The sequence below is a fragment of the Glossina fuscipes genome, unplaced genomic scaffold, assembly GCF_014805625.2.
Source record: "Glossina fuscipes isolate IAEA_lab_2018 unplaced genomic scaffold, Yale_Gfus_2 121, whole genome shotgun sequence".
NCBI lineage: Eukaryota > Metazoa > Arthropoda > Insecta > Diptera > Glossinidae > Glossina > Glossina fuscipes.
This window is the reverse complement of record NW_023998464.1, coordinates 4,985,710-5,001,881: the sequence shown is the minus strand read 5'-3', so window position 1 is coordinate 5,001,881 and position 16,172 is coordinate 4,985,710. Positions and strand designations below refer to the sequence as shown.

Sequence of the window (16,172 nt, the reverse complement as noted above, 5' to 3'; positions counted from 1 at the left end):
ACAAATTGTAGAACATTTTTAAGCGTTGTTTGACACAAGGAAACGAGAACATACTTTAATGATGTTTCGATGCCATCATTATTTATTAAATATCACCTTTTTAATTGGAACGCTAATTGGATACTTTGTAATTTAATGCATCATTTCCTATATTCGCATTCATTGCACCAATAAGGCATTTTTAGCAGGCAAGCGCACAACTTTTAAATTCATTAATTAATTTTTAACTTTTGAAACTTATTTATACGATTGCATTGCTGTAAACAATGTCAGTGCGGCTGTTTGTCGCTCCTCGGAAAACTGTGATTTAAAGAAAAACGAAATTGTAGTCATATATACATACAAGCACATGTATATGGAAAAGCGAGTGTGGTTGACTACGGCTACAATTAAAACGTTATTAATGGTTTTATACGCAAAACATAAAAGCTTTTGTAATTCATTGAAATAATTGCCAAAGCATTCTTCAAATGCTTTATTTCTATCTTCTATAAGGCTTCAAGCAAGTTTCACCAAAGAAATATATGCTTTAATTGATTTGGAGAATATTACTGCCAATTTTCGATGGTTTCCTTTAATAATCGAACAATAAAAACTTTTTTAATCGCTCGAAAAAAAAAAATTATGCAATAAATGCAACATATAAAATTCTATCATAGGTTAACTCTTTTACTCGCATGCATTTTTGTAATAAATATTCTTTCCCAAAAGTACGGAGCGCAAGTAGTTTGTAAATAAAAACACATACATATTCACTTATTTTAGCTTATAAATGATAAGCTGAAATAGTAATCTGAAAGAGAAAAAAGAAAACTTATTTTTAAGACCATGCAATTTCCATACTAATATTGTTTTATGCTTATTCTTCTCTCTTTCTTGCCTCTATTTAACACATATTATGTTTTATTTATGGTGCGGTTGTGTATAAATGAAATACAGTTTTGGTGCTAGTCTTTGTGGTATATAATCGACGTCGTGAGGCGCATATTAAATATCCCGGACCAGATGATGACGTGCGCGAAAATATTATCAACTACGATGACGAGGGTGGCGGTGAGGACGATATGACGGCATTCGATATAACGCCATTACAAATACCCATCGGTGGCCCAATGCCACCCGAATTGGCAACCATGAAAATGCCAATAATGTGTAAGTACATGTATATTTTATTTTATTTACACACAATCTACAATATATAAATATATAAGTGTATATAGTTTAAAAAGTATAGTACAGTAGGTACGATGAAATATCAGGTCAATGTATGTTTAAGTATATTTACACAACATATAGTGCATTATTAAATATTTTATAGCTTTTTTATATGCACAGCAAAAGCATTCAACTTAAACTATGATTTAATGATCTCGAATTTAATTAAAATTTATTTTATTGCAACTCTATTCTTCCCTCCTAGACCCTGTTATGACTTTAATGCCCGGCCAAGAGCCAAACGTTGGCATGTTTATTGAAGAGCATAAAAAGCGGGCAGACGGTGATCCAAATGCCCCGCCATTCGATGATTTACGAAACTATGCATATGAGGGTGGCGGTAGCACAGCTGGCTCTTTAAGTTCATTAGCTTCAGGTAGGTATTTTGGTGGGCACTGTTTGCACATTTTTAATCGATAAGTAGATGTATGCTTCAGAAAAAGACTACAAAAATAAAAAAAAATAAATAAATAAATAAAAAATCAAATTCTATGCACTCAATATTCGTATAAGTAGTACAAATATCCAGTATAGATGAATTATTAAAATACCTTAACGTAGATTAGTACAACGCCTGTAGAATCGTTGAAAAGAAAGTTACAAACTATGCAATTGCAACAAAAATATTACCTACACGTTCATGACATACAATTTCACGGCGTCCAGGAAATTTTGTTAACCTTGAAGTGTGTGAGTCATTTTTTAAAGACGAGGAAAAGTAAGGCTTGTTTATTTAATGTTGACGGTAAAAGGTATAAAAAATTTTTCAAGGCCTTTAAAGCTTAACTCTGCTAAGTTGTTGCTGTATATTTTCTCAAATACTCGAAATAGGCACATTATCGTAAATAAAAATAAAAATTATTGCTGATAATAAAATGAGTAAAATGATTGATAAAAATTTGTGAAAGCGTGAGATTTAGAAAATGGTTTCATGATATGAACGACCTTCAAACACATTTTCTATTCTCAACATTTTGCATTTAGACAATTTAAATCGAGAGCGGTCTCAATGCTACGAATCGAATATAAACTTCTGCAGCTTACTTTCTAGTTAAGCAAAAAAACAAAAAAGAATTGGTATTAGTGAAGAAAAGAGATTATCGTTTGCTTCTTTCGAGAAATAAGAGCATTAACCGTGAGCGACCAGTTTTTATAAATATTCTCTTCCACTGTAAGGCTGTAGTTTAAAAGATATTCAACGTTTTGCTGAAGGAGAGTCTCACATTAAGATGACGGATCTGCAGCAGGAAGATGATGGGGAGGCATTTCTCTGCACTGCGTCCTGCTATCAACGTTTACTTTCGACATTTACATTGCTCTTCTTTTTCTGAAAGAATTTGCTAATGTGTAGTAGTGTCTCACAAGTTTTGGAAAAGAACATGCTCTGGTTTCCTAATGTTATTACCTTTACTCTCAAAGCTTCTGCCGTGCGTTCATATTTGATAAAACAAGAACGTCGATACAATGGAAAAAATTGCAATGTTCTTGTAACAGAACCACTAGGTATCTTAGCTTTCCATACCTTGTCTGACAGCCACACTCATCAAGGATAAACGAAATCGGGTGCACATGTTCGTTTTCTTTCAGAATCCGAGCTTTTAGAAATTGTAAAAGCATTTAAAAATGCGCTGACTGTATAAAAATATGAATAATGATTTTGTTTTCTTTTTTTTATTATTCGTCATTTGTATGAGTAAGCTAAGATATACTGTGAGATTCGCTTAATTATACTAATAAAATGGTTGCAGTCCGTAAGCATTTTTGGATTCTATTGTCGAAACCTTTCTGTCCGTCTTGTTCGTTTGACGAACTTTTGCTTGCTGAGTTATTGAAATCATTGTTGCTTTGCCAGGCCTGCCACAGCAGATGTCCTTTCCGGCGGTGTGTAGAAATATTTATAGTCAGCTTTAATATATTACCTATCCACTTCAGGGATTGCACAAACGATTTCGCACTATAAAGTGCGTATCGTCAAGGATAAACTTGTTGTCTATTTATTTACTCGTCTCTGGCTGCAATTGCACATTCAGTCATAGTAAGCACCAATCTTAAAGTTTTTTCTTCCAGTTTCAAAGTAGACGATTTATGTATTGGCAAAGTGAATTTAAGTCCAAGTGGTAAAACTATCACATAATATATCGAAGAATATGAATCAGAAAAGCGAATGAACAGTGTACACTATTATAGGCATTAAAGTATTCAGGGTGAGCATAAGTCTATGCAAGTTTATTATGTAGTTACGTGTAAAGCATGGTCTACCGCACTGAGATTCGAAACGGCGATCATCGACTTGCCAGTTGCTGGTCTATCCACTCGTAAGCACAAATGACTGATGATGATGAGAGTCTTGCGTGCGTTAAACTCTCGCGGTCTTTGCGTAAAATATTAGCTTGGGGAAAAATAAATTCATTATTTTTATATGAACTTCAGGACTTTATTTAACATGCTTGGGATTGTCCGATTTGGGTCAAATATGCACCGTTTTGTTGTACGATTTGTTGCCATTTTAAAGGTAACTTCAAAATGCCTCTCTCATAGAAGTCCTGGTCTCTATTTGCAAAAAACTCTAGTAGTCGATTTTCACAATCCTCCCTAGACTCCAATTTTTTATCATTAAAGAAATTTTGCAATGCAAGAAAGAGATGATAATCGCTTGGTGCCAAGTCCGGACTGTATAGCGGATGCTTTAAAACTTCCCAACCAAGCTCCCGAAGTTTCTGGCGAGTCACTGTAGATGTGTGTGGCCTAGCGTTGTCCTGATGGAACACGACACCTCTCCTGTTGGCCAATTCTGGCCGTTTCTGGTCAATCGCTATCTTCAAACGGTCCAGTTGTTGACAGTAGAGATCAGAATTTAGCGTTTGGCCATATGGAAGCAACTCATAATAAATAATCCCCTTCCAGTCCCACCAAATGCATAGCAAAACCTTCCTGGCCGTTTGAAGTGCTTCACCGCTCTTTGACCACGATCGTTTTCGCACAGGGTTATCGTATGTGATCCATTTCTCATCTCCAGTCACCATCCGTTCAAGAAATGGGTCTATTCCATTCCGTTTGGCCAAGGCTTCGCAGATGGAAATTCGATCCATCATGTTTTTTTCTGTTAATTGGTGTCGCACCCAAACATCGAGCTTCTTTTTGAATCCAGCTTTGTGTAAATGGTTTAAAACTGTTTTATGGTCGATTTTTAGCTCCTGGGCGATGTGACGACTGCTAACATGCCGGTCAACTTCGATCATTTCTCCGATTTTATCGACATTATCGACGACCGGCCTACCTGTGCGAGGTGCATCTTTAACATCAAAAATTCCTGAACGGAATCTACGAAACCAAAATTGCACATAATTGGCTGTTACAGTATCAATTGGCTGGTACAGTATACAATTTTAGCCGCTTGGCTTGCATTTTCGCCTTTGTCAAAGAAAAACTGTAAAATGTACCGAATTTTCTCTTTGTTCACTTCCATTTTTAACACGCTATAACTCACAACTGAATGCACCAAACAAAAAACAGCAAAAGAATTTTTACTGCGAAATGTCACCTTTCCAACAAGCATAAATCTGAAATTGTTTGATCGATACTTTACGAGAAATCTATCGGTGCAGCCATCTACCGAAAAAATAATGGATTTCTTTTTCCCCAAACTAATACAACGGAACGCACAAATATATGCGTAATGCTAAGGTGTTTTTTTAAATAACAGGCAGGCAGAAAAAGAGAATGATGTTCTGAAAAAAGCCTAACTAGAGGTATATGGATGCATCCATAACTTCACAAAGGACCTAAGTATTCACTACGAAAAAATAATAAGTCGTCCGGAAGTATATGGCTATAAAATAAGTTTGTTCTTTGTATTTATTTTTTTTTTTTTTTACGAATCTCTATTGACGATCTTGATCTGGTAATGAACTGTTCGGTGGTACTCGAGGAACAGGAGCACTGTACTATTGCCCGTATATTTTAAAGAAATTGACAAAAGAAATACTTTGAGATTCTGCACTGGCCAAACATTAAGTTGTGCACACCTTAATCGGCTAATAAGACATAAATAAAATTGGCTCAAAACAATGAAACGCACTCGCATCAAGAACTTCTTGAATAAGGTACTAGTTAAGTTAACTAGTTATTGTGAATGCACAAGTCACAGTTTTTTATACACAACTTAAGTGTATAAAGCCAGAATATTGGCGGCAAGATGGTGAAAACTTATTGAAGGAGATTATGCTTAAATGATTTCATATTATATATGTGTCAGTTTGGATAATTGATCAACACGTGGTAATGTTAATGCAGAAATAAAATCAATTAGTACTGAACATGCAAGGTTAACGAGAAATTTCGAGTAAGATAACGCAGCTAGGAATTATTAAGTTATTAATGCCAATAATTTTTTGTTCAATGCCAACGTGGGCTGATAAGGGTGTACGTATTTTGCGATAGAAAATGTCAGCGTTAAGTGATGCTTATGGAAGATAAACAGCTGAAGGTACGCTCATACGCAACTAAATGCACTCATTACGCAACTTTCGATATCAACAACAAGCAATAACCAGCGTATCGCAGCGACAACTAATAATTTCTCAATAAGCCATTAGTGTCACCAATACTTTATCAATTGACAACGCAAAGCATAAATATCCTACTTAATATTAATTATTAAACCGCTAGCAAGAGCAATATTTTACGAATGCTTGAAATTCTCTAATAGCAAACACTAAACATTAAATCGATAATCTGCTGCTGACGCCTACTTTACAGGGAAACAAGTCTAGAGATAACTTGGCTGGTGTTAACAAATGGCAACAATTAATCTCTAATGTCATAGCGATTTTTTCTAGTGCAATGACAACCGAGATGTGGATTAAAATATGACGAGAAGTTAAACAAGCTTAAGCTTAACAGTAGGAGACATGTGTGCTCGTATTATTAAACTTTACAATTTTCTTACAATTTTTAGAGAAATCAAAAGCCTGCATATGAATTGCTATCACAATTTTCAGTTATGGGGCCCTTATCGGAGAAATTTGAGGTAAACCAAATAATTGCTTTCTGCTTCATCGCCAGTCTTAGGTATTACTCCATAAGTTTTCTTAACGTAACACTGTTTGCCTTAGAACGAGTTAGATTGAGTTTCCTACAGTCAAAAAATGATATTAATGCAAGAAAACCTTTATGAGCGGAGTTCTTTGGAGCCAAAACGACTTTTAAGCAAAGAAGAACGGGGGAAAAGAACGAAGCAGGCAACCTCGGTGAGCAAGCTTCAATTTGTATAATAATGTGCGCACTACACATACTCATAAGTTCTTATGTATACGAGCACACCACCGCCTTAACTGTAGAATTCTTTTTTTTTCATGGAGACATTTTAAGGGAATGTTGAAAAATATTACGTTCATAATATTATACAATGCCAACAATTCTTCTTCAACTCTTCTATCTTCTATAATATGTTAAACACGAATTGCTTAGAGAAAAGACAACTCATTTTCTGGGTTTCATCATCATAATTCGCAGCGGAGGGAACCAGAGGTAGTAACATCTGTGTTCATTCCAGTTCATTTCTTTCAACCTCCGAATATGAACGTGCTAGGTACGATTCGTTTCTACCTACATTTCGTTCGCTTTTCGCCTTGTTTGCCTAAACCGTATCATGGCTGTTCGTAACGTATCCACTGTTCCAGCATCCTTTGATTTCAGTGAAGAAATTGCAACCACATGTTCGACAATTTCTTACACATAAACTACAATAATATTATCTCTCAAAAAATTCAGTAAGTAATTTTCAATTTTGGGCGTAGATTAATCCATCGTTCTTTTGACTTTTCACAATCGTTCTCTGTACAGGACGGTCGTATATAATATACTCAATGAATTCATTGCATGCTGCAGTCCGCAATTATGACTATTTGTCTTTTCTTATGGAGATGAACATTGATAGCATGCTCTGGTTGATATAATCAGATTGTCATTGACATGGCATTGAGTTTATCGTAACATTTAACCAATGTGTCAACGAACCATATAAGCCAAAAAATACAAGATTGTTGAACATGGTTTGAACGAAAAAATGCTTTAGAAATTAAAACGCCTTGCTTTCTAAACAATTCACTATTAGATTCCGAGAATGGGTATTTCTAGTTAATACGCGAAAGTTCTCTAGTCAAAAAATTTAAATGAAACATAAAATCATGTAAGATTGCTATTGTCGCTAGATTCGCTACGCCACTGCGCTAAATCAATAATACAACAAAAACATTATTTTTATGTACCTGTACAACTTTCATGAAAGTCCTCACATTAGAGGATACACCAAATTTTTTTCTTATTTTCCCGTTTCTTCCGGTCTATAAATAATTTATGTGATCCAAATTCCTTAGAATTCCTTATATGAGTTGAGATCCAAAAAATAGACTTATGTACGTCAAATTTGGTAAAATTATTTTTTTTAGATTAATTATTATGAACAAATTTTCAGCAGTAAGAATAGAGAATTGAGTCTTTTTACCATATCAAAATTCACTTTTCATAGGAACTGCCTGCTGTATGACAAAGGATTCATCGATTCCTAAGTTTTCATACCAATTCAGAATGCTGAAGTAGGATTACCAAGCACATTTTGTCCCGAAATGCTAAAAATTACAATATTTTCTCTTATAACGACTCACCAAAACAAGGAAGAGTTCGGAAAGATATTTCAATCCCAACCATTTCCGTTTTTAAGCCAAAAAACGCCAATGTAGCAAATTTCATCAAAGTATCTCAGCACAAAAATCCTAAATGACCAAACATCCTAATAGAACTAATATCGTTTTCTGTATCGGTCGATATGATAGAAAGTGCATGTACCTTAAGTCTTTCTGAGTATTGTAACTTTCCGCACGAACTTAATATGTCCTGAACCCCAAGCACTTAAGCAGTAATTCGAAGGAAGCGATTCTTTCTGGACATTTCTGCCGAGACAATACGGGCATCCAGATGCTGCCGCAAACGTAATCACTGTTTAGTCCCTCATAAGAAACCCAAAATTTTTTCAAGTCAATTCTTGACGCAGAGAGAGGCAGTTGACGTTTTCCTAATTTGCGTATACACTCGATTCATGATGAGAAAGACGTGAAAAAGACGTTTAACGACTGCGTCACAAATGTATCGATTATTAGTTTTCTCCATATCAACATTTTAGTTACGTATAGAATAATCAAAGTAAAAGTAATTAATTTTAATCATCACTTCAATAGTAGGCATAAGTAATTTTCCCATCTTTTTTCTTCTTATTACATAAATTTCAAAACAAATTGTGCACTTTTCCATTGATATATATTTTTTTAAACTCCTGGCAGTCCACTATGTAACCGCAGCTAGAACTTTTAGTTAATTAAAGTAAACGATTTTTTTTTTAATATTTGTATAAATTTTTAAGAAAATATATATTATTTTTGACATTACAGGCCTACGCCTAAAACTACACTCAAACACTGCCGAATATTGGGTGTAAATTATAAAGTGGAGAAAAAAAAAACAAATATTTTAATTAAAAGTAATTTATATATTTTGAATTTTGATTATTCTCGTGCGAGCGCGCGCGTGTGTGTGTATGTGTACATGTATATATATATATTAATAATCTTTAATTTATCATTTCACTTTTGACCGATTTCTCCAAATTAGGTACTGATGACGAAGCTCAAGAATATGATTACCTGGGTTCGTGGGGCCCACGTTTCGATAAATTGGCCAATATGTACGGACCGGAAACGAATAATCACACCGATTTAGATTTGTAAGTGATGCATACACATCCTCATGCCAGCATACAGACACACTCAATGAAAAATCTAAAACATATACCAACAAAAACCATAATTAAACATCCCACAGGTAAATGTGTATACAAACAGCCAGATACTAATAAAGAACATGAAATTTCTAAATGAAAACCAGAAAATTGTTAAGCAAATTAGAAAAAAGTTTTAGAAATGAGAGAAAACCGATTAGTTCCCATATACAAAGAGTTTACAACCAACCAACCAACCAACCAAAGAAAACAAACAGCCACAACAACATCAACAACAACAATATTAATTAAGTTTTTCTCTAAATTTAAGCAAGAATGAAATTAATAGAAAAACTTATTTGAGGCCGAGTAATAATGAGTGAAATGCACATGACATGAAAGATGATAGATGAAAGAAAGTCAATACGAGAGCGCAATCACACATACACGCACTCATATATACATATAATTCGTAAAAAGAAGAAGAGCAATAATAGGCAGAAATTTTAATGTGAACAAATACACACACGCATACATATATATACATACACACAACATTTGTAAAGTACTATATATAAACATTCATTTATTCATTCATTCATTCATTCATTCATTCATTCATTCATTCATTGTTTCATTCATACTATATACATACACGAAGAAAACTCACATTCATATAAGCATACAAACATTAGCATTTAGTCAAGCGAACAAATGAGAGAAAAGAATGAGGAGATTTAAAAACACAACAACAACAAAACAAAATAATTAGAAATTAATAAAAATTAAGGAGCAGAAAAAAGAAACAGACAAAAAAGGAAACCAAAGTTCATACTTTTTAAGCTAAGAAAGCAAAATTAATTTAAGAAACATACACGAGACGTATAAGAGAAAGCAAAAAAGAAAACAATTTTGTATATTTTTTTTTTTTATTAATTTAAAGAAAAAACATTTTTTTAAATAACACCTTTAAAAACAAAAAAAAATTATAAATAAAAAATAAAATACTATATAGAAAAAAATATATGTACAAGCAACGATTCACTCTTTTTATGATTATCAACACACATACACATAAACAGGAATTGAGTTCACTCTAAAATTCGAAATAATAACAATTGAACCCGAACGAAAACTTAGGTATGAAAATAAAAAATTTACTTCAAATAAATTTTAAAGAAAACTCATCCGCATAACTCTCTCACGTAACCTTTTACATCCCATACATTTGTTCTTCGATTTCTTTCTAACATTTTCTTTAATTTTGTAAAGCAATGTAACGTGCCGCCGTAACATACCAAGTACATAATAAATCTGCAGAAACTTTCCATGAAAAGCGTGTTCATTGAGCTTAGAGTTGTCTTTGTTGCAGAAAAAGCATTTGCTGCCAATATTTCTGTATCGTTTCGGAACAAGTTTAAATTAGATTAGGATTCTTCGTTATGCTAGAAACGAAAAAATATTCCAACGAGGTTTCAGTTAGCTATATACAATCGATTTATTATGGCCACTTCCTAATGTTGTCCGGCTGATAGTTACTTAATAATGCAAATAATTTAAATGTTTTCGTAAAAATCTTCCTTATGTAGAATCCAAAAACTCCCTTAAAACATGGGTTGTTTTAGGATCATCCGCTTTATTCCTCCTTAAGCGGTTTCAATCTCGAAGGTTCACTACAAATTTTCCTCTGATTCGAAAAGTTCAAGAGTTCGTTTCGCCAATGCCTCCCTAGTTGCAGTTGTTAAGTTTCTCCTTTTTGCACTTAAATCTGTCCTTTTCTACAGTTTCCAAACTTCTTCGAATTTGAAGTCAGTTATTCAATTAACAGTTAATCCCGCGTGAGTGTTTCAACCAATGTTACTGTTATTTGTTTTTATTATTATATTGTTGTTTAATGTTATGCCCATACCCCCTGCGGTATAGGGTACATTAATTTTGTGTGAACGTATGTAACACGCAGAGGGGCTTGAGATAGGCACACCTGATAACATCAGAATCCTTTTCTGCAGCGACCTAAGCCTGTCTGTCCGTGTGATGTCTATCCATGTTGTAAAATTGTGTTCAAGCTACTGGTCGCAATTTTTTAGATATTTTGATAGAATTTGCTACACTGACGTGCTTTGACCTAAAGTCAAACGCTATTGAAAATTGTTATGATCGGTTCACTTTCTCGAGCAGTCCCCATATAAAGGCCTATTTCTCGGCAAAACTCGCTCTGTAATAGTATTTGGACATTCCAAATTGGTAAAAAAATTTTGTTATATATATATATATATATATATATATATAGTCTTTTCGTACTAACTTTTCCAAGAACTGAGATTTTGTGAGATGAGGGGGAAAATTGAAATTTGTTTAAGCGGGAACTCTAGTAAATACAAATGAAAAGAGAAAAATTCGGGTCACTTTTAAGTACACACTTTCTCGAGAGGCTCTACATATGAAAGGTGCGGGTAAAAAAAGCATCAGTGATATTTAAAACAACGATATGTTTACGCCTGATTTGGAAGCTGCTTCAATTTGCCGTAGCTGTAGTCAATGAATGTGAATTGAAGCGCTCATTAACTTAACTCATACTGAAATTTACTGCTAAAAATCATTGTAGGGCTGTCTTGGCTTTTTATAAAATGTATCGTACAATGGATTTTAAATGTAAACAGACTGAGATTTGTTCAGGCTAATACCAGCTAACAAAACCAAACCAGGCAAGTGACAAAAGTTTTTCCAGTTTCCAAAACATGCAGCTTTTATTATTTTTATTGTTACATCTCGTTGATCTAATAAACACCTTTCGATTTTTAAACTACAAGTGGATTAATTTCGAATACTATCGGATCTGATTTGTCTGAAGTTATTTAGTCTTGAAAGACTTTTTTTTTTGTAGGAATAGTAACATTCCAAATGGGTCGAAACCCTTTATATCTGAAAAGAATAAAGCAACATAGCATCAGGTTGCTGCCAGAAGAAGAAGACGCGTTGACTGGAGGTGCTGGAGGTCGGCAAAATCGTTTCTTTTATGATAAATCCAAATATCTCGCGGCATTTCAGAAGGACCGGAAAAATTTTCCACTTATCATAACTCTCCTTTAATCTTTAATCTCACCATGATGTTTACTACACGATCCGCACTATTTGGAGTCAGATTTTTATCTTTTTATTATTTCATATTGGATTTACAACAAATTTTTTCAACTTCGCTTTAAATTAGCAATGTACACAACAGAAAAGCGTTTGCAGATTCGGAGTTAGCCATAATATTGAAATTAAACCTTTTCGCACAATATGCAAATATTATTCCCCCACGATGTGAGTTACAGTCACACATTCAGAGCGGAATCCTGTACGTTAGCCCTACCAAGGAACCAATCGAAAAAAAAATTTCGTAAGGATATATGTTGTGCACGTGTGCATACCATTTTAGAACCGTAATCGCAATATCAAATTTGATATGTTATTAACAAGCCATAAACTGAAACAAAGTTTAGGCAGCACTTTTATCATCAATTTTTTTTTTGTTTTTCTACAATTACAAAGCAAAGAAATGGGCCACAGCCCACCAATATAAACGCTCCGTTTCGCTTAGTAAAGTTATTTACGACTTTTGAAAATCAGGCGTTATAATGGAAGTGGTCGAAAAAATGGTCCAATCCAAAGCATTTTCAATTGCGTCGGCTTTTGCGTCAAAGCACGACGATGTAGTATATTTCATCAAAATAGTGTAAAATTTATGGCCTGTAAGTTGAGCATAAAGACCAACAAACGAACCACGAGGAGGACAAGGTTACATCGACTGAAAACCACTTTCTAGATTAGAATTGTTTTCTGAATCACATCTGAGCGTCTGCACCAAGTCCTTCTGGTCATTGTATACATCCGCACAGACTTAACACCACCATGCACCGCAAGTGGTGTAGGGTACAAAAATGTATGGCTTTGTGTACAGCTTGCTCGGATAAATAACTGAATTTAAACTGTAAACAAAATCAATAACATTTGAATTTTTCCGAGGATTGTCGCAATTAGGTGAGATTCGTTACAGAAAACGTGATACGATTAGAGTTAAAACTAAATAATTTTTTAAAAAAATAATGCAAACGCGTCTGTGTAGCGAAATGTGATTTCTACTCATTCGAAAAAATATTTTCCAACGACGTAGAGACCGCCTAAATGATATGCGCCAACGCGACAATAACAGTGTCACTTACAATCGTACAGCTCGGCTACTGCAAACACGATTGCCGTGCGCATTTTATAAAACGTCAAAGAATAATATATCTTCCCAACTTACAGGAACTGGGGAACTGCTAGGGGTTATTAAAACATGCAATTCTGAAAAAGTCGTCTTGTCTTTAAAAGACGCCATGTATGTATTAAATATAAATAAGTACTCATAGTAAATAGAAATTGCATCTGAGGCGCTGGCCAACCAATCGATGATTGAAGACTTTCGCGGTAACGTTAACGGAACGCAACGATTAGTCTGTAGTAAATAGGACTGGGATTTCATTCATTAGAAATCCCATTAAGTAAGAGCCTATGTCAATGCATATATTATTTGAAGAAAGATTTCATATAAAATGATTTAGAAGATACGAGAAGAGATATTATTTTACCAGTTGAAACAAGCACAACTAAGCCAAAATTTCCATTCTTTTACGTTTTCTATTATCCGCTTGCATTTTCTATTATGTCTTGCAAACTTTTGTTATTTGTAGAAACTTTCGCGTAATAAATTAACATTTATAAAGTTTAACGGAAACTGTGTATTGCGCAGATGTACTTGGACCTAATACTTTCTGTCTCGTTCTTTCTTATTAATTTAAAATTCTGAGATCAAAAAATTTTATGACTATCATAATTCCAAACTTTATTTCGGCTAGGATCTATAACGGACATGCCTTATTAATAAATCCATAGGAAGCACATTGAATTGCTAATAATCTTGATTAGGACAGAAAGCACCGCATATGCTTCCTTAAAACAGAGCTTCCCGACTTAGTTGGGATCAATATCAGCCATTTTACTGATTTTGTGAAGTTGTCTTCTTTGAATTGTAGTACATGAACAAAATTGTCCACTACTTTTCTTTTTTTTATGTAAAGTAAACTTTCGTTCAGCTAAAGTTAGGTAAAATTTTTGATTGGTATTGATCACGGTTTATGTAGTCCAACGCTTATTCAACTTACTCGTAGCTGAGTTGCTTAACATTCCGTGCAATCTTATTATTATGTTATTGGCTACTTTCGCTTACATAACATACTACGCGCGGTAAAAGTAAATAATAAATTTCTGCTTTACGACTTTGCCTACATTTCTATAGGCGATTCTTTTCGATAGAATTTCAAAATTCTTGTTCTCCATGAACATTTTGATTCTTTCTTTTTGTTATATTTTTTTTGAAAAGTCAGCAAATTAACCAAAAAAATTTAACCGAACAACCGTTCTACAAAAAACTGATATATAAATGCATTAAGTTAAAAAGTTGATTAAAATTTTAACAAAAAAGGAATAGACAACAAAAAACAACCAAAAATAACGAAAATTAATATCTACAATTTATAATTATATTTAATGATAATTAATTCATTTAAACACACATACACACACACATACACACGCATACGTGTAATGAATACCCAAAGACTGTTTTTGTTCCATCAGATTATTATTAAAATAAATAAATAAACCATTAAATAAATAAATACAAATCTTTTTAAAGAAAACAAAAAATAAGAAAAAAACACAAAAGGTCACCTAAGCAAAAACCGAAGTCATCAAGCATTTTAATCCATTCGTAAAAAAGACGACACATTTTTTTAAAAATATATACTATTAAACTAGTCTCTGCTGGACTTGTTGAGTTTTTTATACAAATAATATAAAAGAGAATAATGTTAACATTATTACTATATTATTTTGTTTTTATACAAAACTGAAATTAAAATAAATTTAAATAAATTGCAATTTTAATTTAAACGTTCTCTTTACTCTGTCCGTTCATTTAAAATCAATATTGAGAAAATTAAATTTATTTCCATATCTTCCTCTTTTTTCTATTTATTTATTTATCTTTTTTTTTTAATTTGATTCAAAAAAATGGTTTTAGTTTTCTTTTTTCTATCATGTTTTTGATTAGCTCATTAGGGCTATATGCAGACAGGATCTGTATATTTAATGCACAGCTACTGCCAACAAAAGTCATCAAAAACATTTACAAATATTTATGTATGTAAACATACATTATGTTATATACTATACATAATACGCTATGTATTATCTGTTATATATTTATATACATATATACATATTATCTTTTTTACATTATACAGAATATTTTGAGCTTAATTAACTTGACTTGGCACAAAACCGATAGTAAACACACACAATTGTGCTTTCAAGCTTACAACAACGCCCTAAGAACCTATACTACGCATGGTATTGCTTAACGCTTACCCAGCTTTCCACCTACAACACACAATGTAACTTAACTAATTACAAGTTATTTGGAAAGGCTTAAATTGACGCGGAACCGATAGGTGAAAATCTTGCCAAAAGGATTAAATATTTTGGATATTGATATATTCAGTTTCTGAAAATTATTAGACCTTCATATTAACTTTAATGGTTTGCGCTCATTTCTTAAACGCGTTGCAAAATTGTTCTTAACAGAAGAGTATTGGCCTTTTGGGACCATTTTCGCATCGCTTCTGAACTTTATATTGTCACAGTTTTCATGCTGATGTGCACTTTAGATTTTGCACCCGTGTTTCCCCCTCCCACTTGACGTAAGTTCCTGTTCAGTTATAAATGCGTTATTAGCAGCGCAATTGTAGTTTCCTATTTTGATATGTTTGAAAATTCCAATAACACGGCGTCCGTTAGGTGGAACAGAGGGATTGATAGAACAAGGGACTGGACTGGATTTTGATTCGCCATCAGAAGCGAAATGTATGTATACTTCAAGTTCTTTCTGGACGTTAAAAAGGCTTTTATGTTGATCAGAAACAAATAAATTTTTGATACAAAGCCGAAGGAAAGAAGCCTTCGGTGAGAAAATATCACAATATTACCTATATTTACCTCTGCATTCGCTAAATTGCTGTGAAATTTATAAAATGTTATCGTAGTGTTTGAAACTGAAATGTTAAGTTTCAAATTTTGAAGACATGACTTGAAAATAAAGAAA

General features: G+C 33.3%; 1 protein-coding gene across 4 annotated transcripts in view; it reads left to right on the top strand.

Annotated features, from left to right (window-relative positions):
- Positions 1–9,906, top strand: part of LOC119640578 (neural-cadherin) — a 267,493-nt gene extending 257,587 nt beyond the window's left edge. For all 4 annotated transcript variants that reach the window (XM_038038714.1, XM_038038713.1, XM_038038712.1 and 1 more), the window contains 3 exons: positions 940–1,152; positions 1,421–1,591; positions 8,881–9,906. In XM_038038714.1, coding sequence (XP_037894642.1) covers positions 940–1,152; positions 1,421–1,591; positions 8,881–8,996 — 500 coding nt within the window. In that variant the 3' untranslated portion in view covers positions 8,997–9,906. The remainder of the gene's footprint in view (positions 1–939; positions 1,153–1,420; positions 1,592–8,880) is intronic.
- Positions 9,907–16,172: the final 6,266 nt, after the last annotated feature.